At 45.6% G+C, this 20,692-nt stretch overlaps 1 protein-coding gene across 5 annotated transcripts in view; it reads left to right on the top strand.

Moving 5' to 3' along the window:
* Window positions 1-20,692, top strand: part of VSTM4 (V-set and transmembrane domain containing 4) — a 138,791-nt gene that overhangs the window by 20,002 nt on the left and 98,097 nt on the right. For 4 of the 5 annotated variants that reach the window (XM_030940070.1, XM_030940069.1, XM_030940066.1 and 1 more), the window contains 2 exons: window positions 10,397-10,465; window positions 18,892-18,999. In XM_030940070.1, the coding sequence (XP_030795930.1) occupies window positions 10,397-10,465; window positions 18,892-18,999 (177 nt within the window). The remainder of the gene's footprint in view (window positions 1-10,396; window positions 10,466-18,891; window positions 19,000-20,692) is intronic. The other variant, XM_030940071.1, reaches the window with a different exon arrangement.

A 20,692-nucleotide genomic window follows, 5' to 3' on the forward strand; every position in this document is an offset into this window, starting at 1 on the left:
CTACTCAGGAGGCTGAGGCAGGAGAATCACTTGGATCTGGGAGGCGGAGGTTGCAGTGAGCCGAGATCATGCCATTGCACTCCAACCTGGGCAACAAGAGCAAAACTCCGTGTCAAAACACACACACACACACACACACACACACACACACGGTCTTCAATGGCTTTTCTACCCAATCCTACAACCCACAGATTCAGAAACAGATTCTGAGCCAAAATAAATCTTCCTGCTTTTAGATCGAGTGGTCTTTATCAGCAGTGAAAATGCTAATAATAGAAGCAATTTGCAAGGGATATCTCCTGCAGTTTAGTTATAATTCACTCTAAACCCAAATAGTGTATTTTAACAAGCCAAATTGTTATTTCACTTAACATTATGTAAGTAAGGTTTAAATATGGAGAGTGGACAAAGCAAATGGAAAAAACTCTGTCACCCTAAAAGTATCTGGGGGCAAAGATGAAATTATAATATGATTTCTCATCTGTTTAACCCCAAAATGTGAGAGGAAATTTAATGATTAGATCTGAAGTTACTACCACAGGGAACTGATACTTCAAGTTTTAGTGGAAGAAATTAACGAAATAATTCCTTTTTCTCTGGAGACACGGAACAGATAATTAGGAATGAGATTTACTAAACATTTAGGGCTTCTGCTTAATTAAGCAAGCACACATCATGGTGTTTAAAGTGTCAACAGGTCCAGACACTCAAAGGGATCAAATTGACAACCAGAGTGTAATTTAAACACCACTTTAAACAATTCTTCATCATACCTACCCTCATTCCAACTGCCATGGTCTTGGAAGAGTCTAGATTAAAAATTTAATCTCACACACATGCAGGAAGCCCCACTTTATGAGCCTGTCATCACTGTGCCTTGCCCAAAGAGAGGTACAGATGGAGATGTTTGATGCCTGCCCTCCTGGGGCCCCAGACTCAAAATGTAGGGGAGAAGCCATGGTATAGATACGGTTATAGATTTAATAAACATTATGGAGGTAGCAAGCAGGAAGAGTGTGAAAGGGCCAGATGAGGGGGTGAGGCTGACATAGGAGTAAGGGAGATGAGGACACATTGCTGGGCCATAGGAGAAGGTCATATGGAGGATGTGGGACTTCGCTTGGGGCACAGGAGAGCTTCAGCAGATAGCCATGGGCTGTGCTGTTTCAGTAGAGACGACAGCCTGCTCAAAAGTGTTGCAAGAGGCCAGAGAGGCATGCAAAAGTAACCCAATGAACTTAGATATATGTTTGCAGTTGGTGGGGGACAAGGGTTGGCAGCAACAAGAGGAATGGTTGGAAGGATGGACCCGGTCAGGGAACTTGGTACCAGGGACCCTGCCAGAGTCTTCTGAAATGCACCCTCACATGTTATGTGGTGCATGTACACAGAAGGGGCCCAATGATGGCTTTTTAGATGGAGGAGTGAATGAGTGATCCAAACTCTGGTACCAATGAAAATGGCAACTAGGAATGGAAAGTAGTAGCAAGTGCATATATAGCCCTATCCTGGAGTTGTGTGTGTAGAGGACCAGTGACCAAGCCTTAGGTTTCAGTATTTCCTAGCTTCTCACTGGGGACATAAAGATGGTCTTTGTGCTCTGTAGCTCCTTCACTTTCAGGATGTGGACTTCTTTTCCAACCGCCTTCCCATGGGAAGTCTATTTCATTTTTTTTGTTTGCCCTTTTGCTTGGTTTGCTGGAATTTGTCTTGGACTGAATGCGTTAGGAAAGGGCGGCATCCACTAGACAAAGCTGGAGCTTCATTGTTTCTCATCAGCTGCTGCCTGTAGGTCACTCAGAGGTCCTACTGACATATATGGCTTTATTCGAGCCCCAGGGGAGACGGCCTTTGACCTAAATCTTGGAGAGGTAAGGGAGAAAGGAAGCAATAGGCCAGCGCCTGAGAGCAGGAACAGAGGTCTCTGTGTCGCTCTGGGGCTGCAGTTGCACGCCCCCAACCCCCTACCCCTGAGAATGTTGCTCCAGTTATAAACAGTAAGGACACAGCTACATTTTAAGAGCTGTTTCCTTGGGAACCATCCCATCCATCGTTGAATAAGAAGGGAGTGTGAACTGAATACATTGCATTTGAATTTGGGACAAAGGTGTTGACTCATCTTTGTTTTACTTAAGAATCTTTTCTTCTGCATACTTCACATCACCATCCTCTTCCAGCCCCTTTACATTTTCCTGTCCTATCAACCTGTGTAAAATGCTGCCTGAGGGAACTGGGGTGGGATGGTGCTTGCTCTCTCCTGGTGCAAATTAGCAAGGCCTACTTGCCAGGGATCAGGCTCCTAAACTTCTGCCACTTCCTTTCAACTTGAGGAAACTTAATAATCATCTTCTGTTTAAGAAGAATCACCTTCTGGTTAGGAATCATCTTCGGACTTTCTGCTTCCATCCTGTAGGAAACTAAACTCCCAGAGCCCATAAAATAAATCCTGACAGACACAAAGCCTGCAGCTCCAAGGCCAGAACTTTATGGAGAAGTTAGCCTCTGCAGCCAGGTGTGCTGGTGCATCCCCACTGCTTCTGAGGCTCCAGGGGAAGGACTGTTGCTGGACAGCGTAGGACCCCCTGACCCTGGCCCCTCTCCTAGCCTTCCGGAAAGTAGCGATGTCATAGTCCTGGTAAGGTGGCCTTACCCCACTACATAACATTCTTTTCATTCATTCATTAGGAGTAACTATGACTTGGACTATGGGCCAAGGAGGATTCTAGAAAGTGAAGAAAACAGACACAGACAATGAACAAGGTAGAATAAGGCGTGCTGCGGGGCACAGTGATGGATTTAAAGCCACATACTCCATAGAGGAAGCGTGTGAAACATTAGATCACCGCTGGAGGAAAGCTTCAATTCAAATTGTCTCCAGTTTCCAAGACAGGCAGGTGACCCCTTGGGAAGACACATCCATCCTTACACATGTTCTGTTCTTTTCAAAATCATTGTTTCTTGAAAGCTCTGTTCTGCACATCATTTTCCACATTGAGACATGCTATTTAAAGGTGCTCTTTCAGGGTCCTTTTGAAATGGGAAAAGTTCCCTTATCCCCTAGCAGTGCATGCGATAGGGGTGTGGCTGGCTTCTTGGGTGCCCCGCTGCTCAAACTCTTAGGGGAGCATACAGATGGGCAGGAGCTGTGGGGCTCCGACCCCACTGGCAGTGTCCGGGGGTGAATGTTGATAGCTCCTGAGGCCCCAGTAGGCATGTGTTATGGTGCGCTCTCTTACTTTGCCGACTATAGGTGGCTTGTAGCTCAGTTAGACCCTCCACCTTGTGTCAAGGACAGAGGGCTTTCTGTATCCCAGGTTCTTGCCTTGGTGTACTGGAAGAATCAGATCACATGTGAGCTTGGAGAATAAGTGCAGTTTTATTGAGTGCAAGTAGCTTCCAGCTGATGGGGGAGGTAGAAGGGAGACGGTTTTCCCCTGAAGTTGGGCTGCTCTGTGACCCCAGCTCTCTTCTGACTGCCTGGGCCAAACTCTGCCTGGTGCCTCGTCCCACTGGTTGATGGGCTGCCTGCATGCGATGCCTGTCTGTATGCTCTTCTGCCGGTATGCTGTGCTTCATGTTCTCTGGACTACCAAGCTGTTTGCGTCTTCTTCCGGTGATGTGCTCCTCTCGATGTCTGACCGCGTCTGTCTCTGCCTTGCTAGGGTCTCAGGTTGTATAGGCCCAGGATTGGGGTGTGGCAGGCCAGAGCGGTCTTGGGAAATGTAGCATTTGGACAGGAAATGCCTGTCCGCACCCAGGTCCGTAGGGGTGGAGCCCTAGCCAGGGACCACGCCCTCCTCTACCCAGCATGCTCCTTCCCCCTTTCCATGTTATTCAAAGGGACCACACTCTTCCCTTCCCAGCACTCCGGTATCACTTAGTAGATAACACTTCTGTGGCAGGGTCACTCCTTATCCTTATTACTCTTGTTTTCCCTGTATTAAATAGAAGAGGCATTGGTTTAATTTAGAGTTCTAGACCCTCTCCTGGATTGGACAGGACACTGAGGCCCAAGGCCTGGTTTCTCACAGCAGGAATCTCCTCTCCCACATCTCCTTGTACTCACTTCCCATCTTTCTTCTAGGAGTGCACATGACAGAGACTCGCCAAGTAGGGTCCTCTGGCCTGGAGCCTCACAATTTCCTGAGAGGTGAACTCTCTTGTCAGGCAGAGTCCCAAACCCTCCCAGAAATTCAGGGGCAATGCCTGGGAGTCTTCATTTTAACAAGAGCCCAATTGATTCTTCTGCTCAGTACAGTTTAAAACTATGGCTTTAGGGCACTAATGAAGGCAGCACCTGCTAAGATCAAGATCTGTAGAGTCAGGGAGAAGGCTTCAGCTAGCCTGGCCAGTGTGGGCACAGAAAGGGAAGGCATGTCTCCTGAGCCCAGCTGCCCGCCTTCCCTGCACCCTGGTTCCTGCTACCTGCTGCCTCCTTCTACCCCCTTGGCCCGCCAGGGCCCCACCACTTTCCTCTCAATCGAATCCTGCATTCTGGAAGGCTTTCCGTCTCAGAAATGTGCACCTGACTTTGGATATAGCCTAGAGTTGCAATTTAAGCTTTGTTAATTGTAAGATTCTTTGTTGAAGGAATTAGAGGCACCAGTGGGAGAGAATTTCAGGAGAAATGGAGCCTTCCCAGGACCTCTTGGAATTTTTGGCCGTCGCTTTCGTGGGTGAGGTCGGTCAGTCTAGACAAAGCATGTCAGCATCCTCAGTGAATGGGGGACCCCAAAAGAACCAGAGGCCCCTTGACACCCAGAGGGCATTGTCACATGGTCTTGGTGTGAACTCACCTGTGAAACATGCCCTCCCCAGGGAAGTTGGCAGGGCATTCTTTCCAAGGCAGGAATTAGGGCTCTCGGTTTTCACACCTCTCTGAGTGGTGGTTTCCCCCCAGGTCCCATCAAAGGGGACTTGACTGAGGCTCTTTCTTTCCAGCCTGCTTCCTCTGGACATGTGACTGATAGAACTGGTTTGTCTCAGTACCTCTGGGCTGCATTCTTCCAGACTGTTTGATCCTGTGGCCACTATCTTCAACAGAGGGGCAGTGACATGATGGATTTCACAACTTGTCTCTTATTAGATTTCATCCTATTCTGTGCTCCTGGGGAGGCCCTAGAGTGGCCCGTAGCTCTGTCATCTGGGCCACTGCCTCCCCGGAAACTCTCATGGGCTCTGCCCATTGGGTGCTAGGGTCCCAAGGCAATGACAAAGCAGTCAGTAGTTCAGCTGACAATTTAGCTTCTGAGCACGCATCACACCTCCCTCCACTGTGAGACCTGAACCATCAGACAGACATAAAAACCCACTTTAGTTCCAATACAGCTGGACTGAGATCGGTGGCTTGGCACTGAGGGGTTCCTTCTGCTTCCCTGGACAGTTTTCCTGCCTGTTCCCCTCTCCCCAACCCCCACCCCAGCATGGGGACTAGAGGCCTGCACACTGTGGTCCTTGCACTGCCCCCGTCATGGTCTTCCTGGACACAGGATGGATGGGAGAGTAGTGTGTGCAGGAGTGGTCATAGGCAGGGTTCTGTGAAAGGCAGGGCTGGTGTCACTCCCAGCAACTGGGGTGATGCGACTGTCCCAAGGGGCCCCATATCATTTGCCCCCATGCCAGCTATTTGCTGGGAGACCAGTCTCAGAGCACAGGGTAGGACAGAGGCTACTTGGAAGAAGTTCTTTACCATGTTTCTCTCACCCAGAGAGGAACTGTGGTCAGAAGCTCCTGGATTAGGAGCTTTTCCTTGCCCACCTGGGGTGAGGGAGGTGGTGAATGCAGACGAGAGGGCAGAGAGAGGCAGCATCATTCCAGTCCTGCTCCTTCCCGGGAAGGGATGGAAGTTCCATTTCTCCTCCCCATCATGAAAACCTGAGCACAGAACAGCAGAGTCCACCATCAGGACTCTGTAGGACCACTGGCTTGTTCACCAGCTGACTGTCATGCGCTTGCTTTCCTCTTTAGGGGATTAGGCTGGGCACTCCTTTAACCACAAGCAGCTGTCAGGAGGGCAGGACCTCCATTCCTCTGAGCTGGTACGTAGGAAGAGTCAGCAAATTTGTACAAGAGGCTGTTGTCATCTTCTTTCCAATTGTCTGGGAGTCCAGCTGGATCCCAAGGTGAGCCCAGTACAGCAGAATGGGATAGATTGATTGACTCTGGCTTAAGGCTCCAGACTTCTGATTGCTGAACTCATTGGAAACTGTTACAAAAATGCTGTTCCATCAAGAGATTTGCATTTTTACTTCCACAAGTCTTTGAGCAACATTAGTAATCTATGGTTGGAACATTTGCCACTTGTTCCTTAGTCCTGCAAATTTTTTTCTCAAAGCATTCCATCCTCTTCAAGCCCATCTACCCTACTGGGGCCTCTTCCACTCTGCACTTGAAGGTTGACCAAGGTGAATTTATATTAGCTGCTCACAGCTGTGCTGAGGAGGGCAGCATGTTTGTGGAGTCAGGAGACCTGCTGATTGTCCACTGCACAGCCCTTGCTGTTGGCCTGGCTGCATCCCACAGCTTTGTTTCCTTATAGTCTGTGGACTCAGACCCCTGGCTTGACAATGTATCAAATTCACTTTGAGATAGCATAGGATTAGCAGCTGCAACAAGATACTTATGGGAGAACCTTGGGAAAATTCCCGCAGCTCTGGCAGGGTCCGTGTAAAAATTTTTCTTTCTTGTAGGAACAAGTAAGATTAGGACTGGTGCTGCTAATCGTCAGATGCCAAAGTTGCTGCACGGTCCTGTGAAAATATCTGCACTGCCGGGGAATGAGGAGCATCCTGTGATTCCCTGCATAGGGTTAGTTTAGAATCCCAGTTTGTTAGCTGTTTCAACACGTGTCCATAAATAGATTAGGGAGAGCTTGTTGCTTTCTATCCTAAATAAGGGAAAGGGAACTGTAATTGGATTAAATCAAGGACCCACAATTTCTGACCCTGAAAGGTGCATAAAAAATGACCCGAAGGCACCTGTTGGTTAGAATGGCAGCAGCTCATTCAAGCTATAGAGATTTAGACACAAGAACAGGGAACACTTTCTTGTTGGCCACTTGGACAATTGAAGAGTCACCCCCTGAGGCAAAGGACTGACAACAAAGGACCATTCTGAGGTTGGGGGGAGGGGTGGAGGTTAGAGCAGTGACTAGAACAGGTGAAAGTCCCTGTACTTAGACAGCTAGTGTCCTTGTGGATATGGGCTCACTAGGTCTCAGGCACTGTTCTCAGCACTTCACACACATGAACCCCTTTATCCCCTGCATCTACTCTGACATGGGCATTTCTCATCATCCCCATTTTACAAATGGGTAAAATAAGGCACAGGAAAATTAAGTGACTTATCCAAGGACATACAACCAGCAAGTGGCAACTGAGTCTTTCAACCCTGTGAGCATGTGTGTGCCAATTTTTAAAAGGCATACGTTTCACCCAGGGGATCTGGGCTTAAAAACAGATTCTGATTCAGTAGATCCGGCATGGGGCCTGCCATTCTGCATTTCTGAGGAGCTCCCGGGTGACACTGACATTGCTGGCCCGTGGACCACATGTGTGATGATAAGGGTCCAGGCCATGATGGGCATCGTTGGTCTCCTGGAAACCAAGCTCCTTGGAGATATATGTGTATTGTTCATCTCCGTATTGTCATCATCAGGACCTTCTTATCCTTATCTAGGCTTGATTAGCTGAAGCCGTGGAAACCCAGCCAAGCTTTTTCAGGAGAGAAGCGGGCACAGTCTAAGGATGCAGAGCTCATGGAATGCAGGGAGAGTAAACACAACACGCCAGGCCTTGTGGGGCCTAGAGTGCCATTGAGCCTTTGGTCTCTCATCTTTCCTCTGCTGTACGGGTTCTAGCCTCTGCTCCATTCTGTTCACCTGTTTTCCAACATAACCACCCAAAAATCCGCTGGCTCTTTCAATCTCAGGGCTCACAATAACCACATGCACTCTGTTTCTTATTTTAAGTGCTTGAAGGGGGCATCTGGCAGTCAGTAGATTACAGGGGCTATGGGTATTGAGCAGGTCAGGGAGGTTGGGCATGAGGGACAAATTGTCTGATATATCTTAGATCACATGCAAAGTCAGATATTCACTAAGAGCTCCTTCCTGGAGATCTAGGTTGCTTTCTTTGGGAGGAAGTCAGAAAGAAATAGATAATTCATATATTTTACCAAGCACCTATCAGCTACCAGGCAATGTGCCCAGTGATAAGGATACAGAGGTAGAAGATATAGCCACCACTTTTTAAATAATTTAAGTTCTGATGGCAAAGGAGTTCTAGGATCAAGGCAAACTCTCAGCAGAGCAAAGCCCTCCTTCTGAGAACAATTAGGAAAGCTGAAAATAAAATCTATCAGCACTTCTGCTTTCTGATTCACATATCTACATTTCATAAATATATTTGTATTATATAATTACATAGTTATATATGTGCATATATATCCAGCTATCTTAATTGTTCTCTGAAGGATTAGATAGGTAATTAGATCACAGAGAAAAACAGCAAAGTGAGCCTAGTTGCTGGAGACTTTTAACTCTGAGAAACTCACTCTTACTTAAGCAGTGCTAGTTGAAAGAAGCTATGGAGAAACTGACAACCAGGATGTTTAGGAGGTGAGTGAGTTTTTGGCAATTCTTAACTCTAAGAAACTCACTTATACTTAAGCAGCGCTAGTTGACAGAAGCTATGCAGAAAGTGACAACCAGAATGTTTAGGAGGTGAGCTAGTTTTTGGCAATTCTAACAGTGAGATAAAAATTGGGAGGTTGTGGTAAATAACCCAGGATTTTTACTGGGGAACCCTGAAGGACCAAATGAACCCTGAGTAAGGGCAAAGCAGAAATAGACCACACTCTATAAAAACTGAAAGCCTCTCAACAGTTCAAACCCTGATTAGATTAAAGTGACCATTCCCCCTACTCTAACTTCCTATCAGGGAACCAAAATTTTATCTAGAGCCTCCATGATTTTCTATATACAATGTCTGGCATTCAATTAGAAAAAAGTTATTAGGCATTCCAACAGACAAGACCCAAAGCAAAAACAGATAATAGAAAGGACTCTATGGGAAGTGCAAATATGAAAGTTTATCAGGCATAAACATTAAAATGATATGATTGATATGGTTACAGAATTAGATGAAAAGCTAGAGAAATTCATTAGAGAACTGAGATATCTACAAAAGAATTAAACAAATAATATAGAACTGAATAAAAATAATAAATGCAGTTAAGAACTTAATAGAAGGGTTGTACAGAAGGTTAAACACAGATGAAGAGAAAATTCTTGATTTGGAAGTTATATCAATAGGAAATGTCCAGTGCAAGGCCCAGAGAGACAAAAGGAAGGAAGATTCAGAGTTGAAATCATGACAATAATAATACAAAAGTTTGTGGGAGAGGCAGTAAATTGAATTTAAGTTCTAGGCCATCTTTGCCATATTTCTTGCCTCTTGTATTGATTCTATCTCCATTAAATTCTGGTCCTAGATTCTCTTGTCTAGAGCTCTTCATTGTGGTAACCCCTGAGCACATGCAACTGTGTAAATTAATTAAACTTAAATAAAAGTAAAAATTCGGTTGTATTTGGTAAGACTGGCTACATTTCAAGTATTCAGTAGCCACATGTGTCCAGTGGCTGCTGTATTGGACAGTGCACGTATAGAATGTTTCAATAACTTCAGAAGGTTCTATTGAACAATAATTTCATTCCCTGATATTTTACATCATAGGTAAAGATCATTCTAGATCTTTACCTATGATGATGTTACCCCTGTGGATGGAACCTTCCCATGCGTCCAGAGTCCTTTAATGCGAGGTTCAAAGTTTCACACAGTGTAACTCAATTCTGTTTCCCTGCCTGTTGAAAGCAGGCAACGTGAATTCAGTGATCTACCATTCCCTGAAAGAAGACAAAATGTTCTCACAATTAGATGCCTGTGGCTCTGTGGGACTGTCTTGCATGGAGAATGGTGCTCAGAGCACTAACCTTGAGTCATCCGATGACTTCAGGCTTCTCTATCCAGGAATACTGGGACAAGTATGCTACATTTTAGAAAGACTCCCACTAAAATGGTAAAATAAATCATGTATTAATTCTTGGGTTTCCCATTGGGAACTTCTTATTCTTCAAGTCTATGAGGCAAGTGGGGCTTTTACTGAACTGCATCCTGAACTTGCCATTTACTGGCTTTTAAACATGGACAACTTACTTCACCTCTCCTGTGCCCTGGGTTTCCCGGCTGTTAGGTAAAGTCCTTGCACCTGTACCTAACGTGAGTTTTGACAACTAAATGTGGTTTTGCAAATGTAGAAATCGCATTATAAATGTAAGTGCCATGTGTACATGTGGCATTATTTTTTCATACTATGCTGTTTCTTTTTTGTCTTTCAGTCATTTCCCTCAAAGCTTCTGAAGAGTCATCCTTTGAGAAAACGAAAGAAACTTGGGCATTTTTTGAAGGTAAAGCTTGTGTGTTTCTTTATGATAAGATGCAGCCTCACTTTTAGACAATAGGAAGGAAACAGAGTATCAAGAAAGGATCCTAACTTCTTAGTTTTTAAGTTGTTTTCTTGGTCTAAACTTACTCAAAGTAAGATGGAAATCCCTGACAGTATCAGGCCACAGTTTTGAAAGAGTGGAAGTTAAAGCACCAGTCCACATAATTTTTGTTTGTTTGTTTTGTTTTGTTTTGCTCTAAAATTCCTACTCCCAGGTGATATTAGGGAGGAATCTTCAAGTGATATAAAAATGATAAGTACCTCTACTGTGACTACATTTTATTTCAGGTTGCCTAAGGAATTTGGGGTTCTAGAGACAGTTTGCAATCCTTAACCAAGTAATTTTCAACCCATGCTAGAATTGCTCGTGGAATGTTAAGAACATGAATGCCTGGACCACATCTCTAGAGATTCTGATTTACTTTGAAGTTGTTAAAAGCACCAGATGATTGCAGCATGCAGCCAGGCTGAGAACCATGGCCTTGGAACAGTGGTTCCCAAAGTGTGATTGCAGATCAGCAGCATATGCATCACCTGGGAGCTTGTTCCAACTGCACATGGCTGTGCCCTGCCCTAACTTATAGAATCAGAAGCTCTAGGGATGGTGCCTAAGAAATCTGGGGTTTAACAAGACATCCAGGCAATTCTGATGCACATTCAGGTTTGGGCCTTAGGGTAGGGATTGTCAACAGTGGGTGACTTTTGCTACTCCAGGGGACAGTTGCCAATGTCTGACTGTATCTTTGGTTGCCACAGCTGTTGGGGGTGCTCCTGGCATCAGCGATAGGGGCCAAGGATGAAGCCAATCCTACAATGCACAAGATAGTCCCCATGACAAAGAATTTTGCCTCCAAATATCCAGAGTGCTGAGATTGGAAAACCCTGTATTGGAGTAAGGAAAGTTCAGAGAAATTATTGTCATAAAGTGGGTGAGGATTATGATCATAAGAAATGGAAGAATACACTTTGTGAGTTCTCCGGCAGAGCCTTGGATCAGTGAAAGGCTGATTAATGTTCACAGGTGGTCAGGAGCTTTTTGTAAAGATTATATCTGGTGATGGCACAGCATTTATTGATGAGGAATGATCTAGCCAAAAGTCTCTAAGGAGATGCACATGTCTCGGGGCCTCACTGTCACCCTTTGTTAACCCACTGTATGGTCTGACAGAAGGAGGGCCAGCCTTAGGGGAAAGGTACTTGCTTTCAAGCCCACCCCTTCCAATACCTAGTTATAAAGCAGTAGACTGAAACACATTCTGTCTTAGGAAAATGTAACTTTTATTGTGAACATCGTTTGCAAACCATAAGGTGTCACCCACATAGGCCTCTAGGATTAGTTGTTTAGTTTTGTAGTCATAAATATTTTGTTTATGAGATTGCACTCATGAGAATCCAACAATGATTCTTTGTATTTCCTGATGTTTCTCTGCATTTTTGTAGTTGCCTTTTTCTTTGTTTGATGACTGTCTCCTAGTAAAATAATTCCCATTTCCCCCACTCAGCTTCTCATTAAGAGAATGCCTACTCATTGACAAAAAGATGAAAATGACTTTACTTCTCATAGACTGAAGCAGTAGTAAGGGCAAGATTTACCTTTCTCATTACTATTTAGTAAAATTGAGGCAACCCCATTGATGTTTTGCCCCATGTCTCTGGAGCTGCTCTGTGACCAGGCACTGTGATGGGTTGGGGTATGGAGAGGGCCTGGCTGTGGCAAGGGTAGAGCACTAGGGATGTGACAGCTAGACCCTATATATCATCAGATGCATCAGAATCTCCCAGGGAGACTTTGGGCTCCAGCCTCTGAGATTCTGATTATAACATTAGGAAGGGATCAGAGAACTTTCAGGGCCACAGGTGATTCCTATGCAAGTGGTCTGAGGACCATACTTTGAAAATACTATGGTGCAAAAACAAGACCATATGTTTGGAAAGATTGTGGCGTTTAGACCCAACATACCCCACAGCATAATCAGCATTTCTAAAACCCTTTGTGCAATTAACAATATCTCATAATTCATGTGCAGCTATATAATGTCAGAGTTACTCCCGACCTAACTCTCTACATGAAATCTGTAGCCCAGTATGTGCTCTCTTCTCAACAGAATCAGGCCTCACCAAAAGCAGAACTGGCATTCTCACTATGTGTAGTGCCTGCCTCAGAGCAGCTGTTTACAGAGCAATCTTTTCCTATGATTTCGGCAGCAGCAGCATCTCCATGCTTTGCTTTTTTAAAACCCAGCTGTAGCTTTGGCGAGGTTAGAGGTACAGTTGAAACTCCCTGGCGCATGATCCCAGGCCTTTTGCCCTTTTGTTCCTGGACAGAAGAGCTACATTAGGGGTTGTGGATGGATATCCATTCTCCTGGGGCTTAGTTCGTCCTGGCTGTGAGCCCACTGCACAAAAGAGGCATTGATTGTCAGGCCTCTTTGTGAGATTCTGGAGTGAGTTAAAATCCTTTGGGGCTATCACTCAGGTGTTTCACCTTGAGCAAGATGGTATTACAGGCTGGATTAAAAAATAGAAGTAGAGAGCCTTCTGTCTCAAACTGTCATCTCCTGACTTTCCCATTTGCCCTGAAAATGTACAAGACTGAAGCTGACTTTCTTGATTCAGAAGGCAGGGGAGAGTGGGGTTCCTGGACTCTGCTGAGGGGCACTGGGGTCACTCTTTTTCAAAGGAGCACTGAATACCCCTGCCGGGATCAGGGTTGCTGGGCAACAGGTGCCATCTGCCTAGCCCTGGCTTGGTGGGACTGTTTGGGAGGGCGGGAGCTGGCACACTGACATTGTGCACCCCAGTCTTGGCCTCTCTCTGCATGGGCAGCTGCTCCAGCCTGCCAGCCCTGCCATCTGCTTCAGGGAGGCCTGGGCATTTTCTGCATGGCAGCTTGCGGTTGAGTCTAAAAATGGCAGTGATGCCTTTGGAAGTTCAATGGCAAAAGACAAAACTGTAAATGATTTCAGAGAAAGGGAATATAGCATGATTTTTAGAATTATTGTGGGTATGCAGGTATATGTGGTATTATTTTTCTTTTTCTTTTCCTTTTTTTTGAGACGGAGTTTTGCTGTTGTTGCCCAGGCTGGAGTGCAGTGGCACGATTTCGGCTCACCGCAACCTCCGCCTCCTGGGTTCAACCAGTTTTTCTGCCTCAGCCTCCCAAGTAGCTGGGATTACAGGCATGTGCCACCACGCCTGGCTAATTTTTGTATTTTTGGTACAAAAATTTGTACTAATTTGTTTCACCATGTTGACCAGGCTGGTTTCGAACTCCCGACCCAGGTGATCGGCCTGCCTTGGCCTCCCAAAATGCTGGGATTACAGTCGTGAGCCACCATGCCCGACCATATGTGGTATTTTAAAAGTGAACTCCAGATTTGATTAATTGCAGATATTTTGTTGAACTCAAGCCCTTGTTGAAAGGTCTGGCTTCAACCTTTCAGCGAGCATTATTTAGCCTAGTCTGATTTTTAAAACTTTTGAGCCAACATTTTATAGAGAGAGTTTTACATAAAAAGGTAAAGGATGAATTGGAAGATCTGGCACCACTGGGCGGGCATTCCAGCCTGAGAGCAGTGCCCTGGAGCTGAGTAGGGAAGGGCTTTGCATTAGCTGACATGGCAGGAAGGCGACTGCAGTTGTAGGAATTTGTGACCCTGGCTTCAGGGTCACACGTTGTTTTAACGTTGTTTGCAGAGAACACCCAGGGAGGGGGTTTTTCATGTTTTGAGTGGACACAGCAGGGTGGTTGTCTTTATGCAACAAAAGGAATGCTTGTAACAGAAGGAAAAAAAAATTCAACATAGGCATACTGGTTGCTGCTCAATCAAGGGGAAGTCAGGTGGTCTTTCTGAGCTTTTCTTCTCCTGCAAGGCAACACTTTTTACAAATCTGTAGCTTCAAGAACAAAACAGAGAGTGGCTATGACCAGTCCTGTGTGTGTGGGGAGCCACACGCAGGCAGGAGGTGCCCGCTGGAGGGTGTCCATAACTGGAGGCCTATGTGTTTGGCGGCCAGCTGAGCCTTCTGGAGTGGCCAGATGTTTTCTGATTCTGTAGCTCTGGCTGCCTGTGGGGAGCCCCCTTTGAGCCATGTTGAGGAAGCTGTGATCTGAAACTGTAGCTTGGGCCTTTTGAAGCCCCTCACCTCCTGCCAGGGCAGAGTGGGCCCCAGATGTCTGCAGCATGCTGTTAGGGACACTTGGGGAGAGATGCCTACCGCGGTTCTCACGTGCAACCTTGTCCCTCCTGGGTTCCTGCCGTCCTGAAGTGAAGGAAAGAGCTCAGATGAAGAGGTGAGCTTGTGGATCAGCTGCTGTGCTCCATGTCATGGAAGCTTTTGCAAGACAATTTTTCTCTCCATTCCATCAATAAGACTAAAGGCAAGTTTTCCTGCCTTTGGGTCTGGGGACCACATTTGCATAGTCCCTTCCAGGCAGATGCTGTGTTCACCTGCCTGAGGTTCTGTCTGCCTGGCAGCATGACTGTGTTGTTCACCATCCTCTCCTGCCAGCAAGGGCTCTGCTATCTTGTTCTGGAGTAGTTTGCTCACCAGTGTGGAAAGGCAGGACTGGCCATGGGTTTGCTGTGTTGTGGCCGTCCTGTGCCCTGGGATCCTGTGACAAATCCTGGTCTGTGAACTTTGCTCTGTCCCCGAGTTCATCATGAAGTGTCTTGTCCAGAATCCAAGAGTCCTGTTGCTGAGTTTCACACTGTTTAAATGGATGCTGCAGCCTCTCTCCTAACTCTGACCCCTCACAGAGTTCTCCACTCTATTAATCTACAGAGCCTACACATCAGAGACACAGGCATTTACTAGAAAGGCAGTTTTGATTTTTAGATATGTGAGAGCTTTCTCAAGCTCCTCACATCCCGTCAGCTTCTGGACCTCTCTGACCTGACTCTGCCCCCACCAGCCTACTGACAGGGCTTTCCTCCAAGACTTTCCCAGTAGCTTCCTAGGGGCAAAACCCAGTGGATGTTTTCCAGCAGTTGACGCTATTAAGTCATCCTTCTTACAGTGCTTTCTTCTGGGCTTCCAGAACTCTCGCCTCAGCCCTCCTCTGCATCCATGACTAGCTCTGATCCTTTGTAGGAGACTTCCTTCCACACACTTGCCCCTCTCCCTTAAATATTAGTGTAGATGCACCCTTCACCTGCTACCTTGCCCTAAGGCACTTTCTACTTATTTTATTTTTAGTCCAGACATCTAAATTGCCAAGAGCAGGAATCTATTCAAACTAGCTTATGCAAAAATGCTGACTGCCTTAAGAACACGGGAAGATCTCATGGACTCCAGGGGCAAAGGTTGTGCTGGGCCTCCCTGGGGCCCAGGCCAGGGAGGGGAGAGTCAAAAGGAACCTGAATGTCTGATTCCATTTCATGCCTCCTTCCCTCTCATTAACCATAAGCCTGACCTGCTTCTCCAGGCTCTCCCTGGGAGCCAGCCACCTGCTACTCCCAGTAGGCTTGCTTTTTCAGCTTAAGCACTTAACTGTTTCTCCATGCCCCAAGGGCTTTACAAATGTGCTTTTCTGTTGACTCTGCTATTCCACTTCTAGGAACTTAATCTTGAGAACATATTGTGAGAGTTGTACTAAGGTTTAAGTTCATGAATGCTCACCATAGAATTATTTATGATGGGGAACAGGTAGAAATACTTTGAGTACCCAATAGTAAGAGGTTGTTAAATCACTGCTGATATATTAATATGATAAACTTTTATCATATTTTTCAAAATGATTCTGAATCCTTTTTGAAAATAATTTATTGAGAAAATGAGATAAATTGAAAAAAAGATGTGAAAGTATATGATCTCAATTTTAAAAGGTATGCATATTCATCATAAAGTATACCAAATATTTATTAATAGTAGTTATCTCAGGGTGACAGGATGGCTGATGGCTTTTTTTCTATATATTTTTGTATTTTTTGTTATTTTAAATACAACTCAGTGCAGAACTCTAGTACTCTTGGAAGCTTCTCTCAACCTTCCGAGGCTGGGCTGTTTCCCTCTGAGTGTTCCTGGTATTGGACACACGTTCTTATTGTTACACTTACTAAGTGGTCCTCTATTTCTTGAAGTGAAAGATTGTGTGTGTGTGTACTCAGGAAAGTACTGATCATGATTGATAGTAAATATCTGTTGGTTGTAGAAATTTAAGTCAACAGAGAAACATTTTTGCTAAGTTCAAACATTTGCTAAGTTCAAATAAATGTCTGTGTCATTTTTCTTCAAAGATGGTTAGAATAATGTTTTGGCTTCCCTTTTCACTTTCTGAGCAGCTTGGCATTGTATTGATCAGATTAGTGATAAAGTTGATTATTAAAGTTTAAGAAATATAAGTATATGTAGCTGGGTACTGAGGCTCACACCTGTAATTTTAGCAACTCAGGAGACTGAGGCGGGAAGGTCCCCTGAGCCCAGGAGTTCAAGGCTGCAGTGAGCAGTGAGCTGTGCATCACTGCATTCCACCCTGGGTGATGAAGTGAGACCTTATTTCTAAAAGAGATGTATGTACGTGAACATGGTTTAACTGTTGAGATTTATACAACTTTTTATTTTGAAATTATTGTAGATTAACATCTATTTCTGGCCAGGCACAGCGGCTCACGTCTATAATCCCAGCACTTTGGGAGGCAGAGGTGGGTGGATCACCTGAGGTCAGGAGTTCAAGACCAACCTGGCCAACATGATGAAACCCTGTCTCTACTGAAAATACAAAAATTAGCTGGGTGTGGTGGCGTGGACCTGTAGCCCCAGCTACTCAGGAGGCTGAGGCTGCAGAATTGCTTGAACCTGGGAGGAGGAGGTTGCAGTGAGCCGAAATCATGCCACTCTGCTCCTGCCTGGGCCACAGAGCAAGAAAGAAAAAATCAATTTCTAAAAAATCATACACAGAGTTCCCTTGTACTAATTTGTGTCCTTTACCTAATGTCTCCCAATGATAGCATTTTGCAAAACTGTAAAAAAAATCACAAACGGGATATTAACATCCATATAGTCAAGATACAGTCATTATTAGTGGCCGTTGTAGCCAAACCCATTTTCCTCCCACAACCACCCCCTTCTTAACTTCTGGCAACCACTCATCTGTTCTCTATTTCTATAATTTTGTCATATCAAGAATGTTACATTGATGAAATCATACAGTATGTAACCTTTTGGGATCTTTTTTTCCTCTCAGCATACTTCTCTGGAGATTCATCCAGGTTGGTGTGTGTGTCGGTAGTTTGTTCTTTTTATTGCTGAGGATGCTGTGGTGTGGATGTACCACACTTTGTTTAACTATTCACTTGCTGAAGGATATCTGGGCTGTTGCCAGTTTTTGGCTACCCGACATACATGTACAGTTTTCCATGTGAGCTTAAGCTGTCATTTTTCTGGGACAAATGCAAGGAATGCAGTTTCTGGGTTGAATGGTTGTTACAGGTGTCTCCTTTGAGAAAGTGTCAAGCTCTATGATAGAGTGGCTGGGCCGCTCTACATTCCCACCAGCCATGTCTGAGTGACCCAGTTTATCTGTATCCTTGCCAGCATTTGGGGGTGTCACTGTTTTTTATTTTAGTCACCCTGAAAGGCACGAGGGATATTTTATGGTAGTTGCATTTTGCATTTCTCTAATGGCAATAGAAGTCAAACATTTTTCTCATGGGATTGTTTGCCACCTGTATATTCTCTTTAGTGAAATGTCTGTAAGTTTTTTTAATTTTTTTTTTCATTTTTCTAACAGGATTGTGTGTTTTTTGCTGTTGAGTTTTGAAAGTTCTTTAGAGTCTGGATACCAGTCCTTTGTTGAATATGTGGTTTACAAAAATTTTCTCCCAGTCTGTTTGACTTTTCATCCTCTTCATATGGTTGTTTACAGAACAAAAGTTTTTAATTTTGGTAAAGTCAAGTATAGTATATCAAGTTTTACTAATATAGATGGGACCTCTGGTGTCAAGTCTAAGAACTCTGTCTATTCTTAGATCCCAAAGATTTTTCTTGTGGGTTTTTTCTAAAGTCTTCTAGCTTACATTTTACGTTTGGGTTTGTGGTTCATGTTGAGTTAATTTTTGAATAAAAGGTAAGGTTTGTGTTAGTTTTATTTTCTGCCAGTGGAAATCCCATTGACCCAGCACCATTGATTGAAGAAACTGTCCTTCCGCCATTGAATTACTTTTGCACTTTTGTCAAAAATCAACTGAGCATGCCTGTGTGGGTCTATTTCTGGGCTCTCTGTTCTGTTGCATTGATCTGTGTCTGTCCTTGCACCAATACCACACTACCTTGATGACTGTAGCACTGGGATTTCAAACATTCCAATTCTGATTGTTCTCTTGCCAGCGCACTTCTCCTGCTGCGGCCCTCGGGAGGCTGACTCCTGTGTCTGTCCTTGCCTTTCAGATATCTACGTGTATGCTGTCCTCGTGTGCTGCGTGGGGATCCTCAGCATTCTGCTCTTCATGCTGGTCATTGTCTGGCAGTCTGTGTTTAACAAGCGGAAATCCAGAGGTAAGAAAACAGATAAGGTCATGTCTGGGATGGGAGCACACCCTGACCACAGACGGGCGGAAGATGCTAGGCAAAGTACCACCTTGGTGGAAAAGTGCATTATGAGTCAGGGATTATTTATCTGTGATTGCGGGTGAAGTGAGCAAGCTGTGTTTCCCTTGGACTCTGCTAAAATACACTGTGGCCATCATTGACATCACTGAATTTCCCCTTTCTTGGTTTCTGAGGCCCCTTCCTGCTGTCAATCTCCCTGACAGTCTGTGGTGTCAAATGAGCCTAGGGTTGGATTTTGACTCTGCTGTTTGAGGCTGAGGTTTGGGGCAAGTTCCTGAGCCATTCTGAATGTGAGTTTCCTCATTTATGAAAGGGAATTGACACCCTCTTCTCTCGGTGGAATGTTCTTATGAGCGTTCACTTTCAGGCAGGTGGCACTTGGGAAGTCTTCCCCATTCTTTCCCTGACCGGTCTGAGAGTTCCCGTCCGTCTCCTTTCACTTTGGTGTCCCTGTTTCCCTGCACTCTGCCCTCAGCCCCTTCCTGCCTTCTGCCTTGCTTCTCAGGAAAGTGTAGTTCTCCTGACTCTTGTATCTCTATGAACACTGCCTGCTTTCTTGAGAGTCCCTGCTGTTCCTCAAGCCCCAATTTCACTTGCCCAGCAGCTCCTGTTGGAGGTCTCCTTTGAGAGCCTCTCCCTGTATCCCACTTCAGAATCTCCAAAACAGCTGGGGACACTGTGACTCCCAGAGATGACCAGGGTAAGAGCCGAGCTCTGGAACTGCACCAACTCCGGTTCCAGTGGCTCCCTCATTTACAGGTTGACAACCTCCCTCTGTGCCTGCCTTCCTCATCTGCGACATGGAGGAGGCAGGAGTGTAACAGTCTCAGGCTCATGGTGAGGACTAAGTTACCAAAAGAAAGATGCTAAAACCCATAACACAGGCTCCAGCAAATGTCCTGCTTTTATGTTGACATACGACTCTAACTATACACAATAATTGTCACTATTAGCTTAAGGTCATAGAGCTTGGAAATGTTAGATTCAGTGGTCACGGCTTGAGGGGCCACTCCAACAGTGACTCTGTGCAGCATTAATGCAGGGTGTGGGCAAGGCTAAGGGACAATGAGGGAGGTGACACATACAATGACAAGTACCCATGGGATGCTGTTTCCATCCTAGACCTTAAGGGACAAGGGGAGGGGAGATTCCTGGAATGGACCATGCAATAGCTGCAGCTTTGGGAGAGGTGTCACCATTAGGGGCCTGCAGAGAGGAACTCAGCTCCTGACAAACCAGGAGGCAGCTGGGAGGGAGCCAGGATGGTACACTTCTCAGGCCCTCTCCCCTCCCCACTTGGATCTCCTGCTGCTATTGCCCTTGGTGCCACCCACCAGAAGCCAGGGGGCCGGGAGCAGGAAGGTGCCTTCAGGGCTGAGCAGGGAGGACAAAGGTGGACGGGGATCTAGAGGACAGTGGAGAACTCCAGCACACTCAGCAATCAGCGATGGGGCAGAGGCTGTAGCATGGGTATCTTTCCTCTGGAGCCCGTGTTCTCCCACCAGCCTCTGCATGGGTCTCTGTGCTGTCCTTCAAAGCCAGCTCCAGGGCCTTCCCCTGCCTCCCTCATCAGTGGCAACGCAGCCCTTTTTCCTGTTCTCAACCCCTGAATACTCTTGTGAGCTTGTGGCATGTTGCA

This window comes from Rhinopithecus roxellana, chromosome 11, assembly GCF_007565055.1.
Source record: "Rhinopithecus roxellana isolate Shanxi Qingling chromosome 11, ASM756505v1, whole genome shotgun sequence".
Taxonomy (NCBI): Eukaryota; Metazoa; Chordata; class Mammalia; order Primates; family Cercopithecidae; genus Rhinopithecus; species Rhinopithecus roxellana.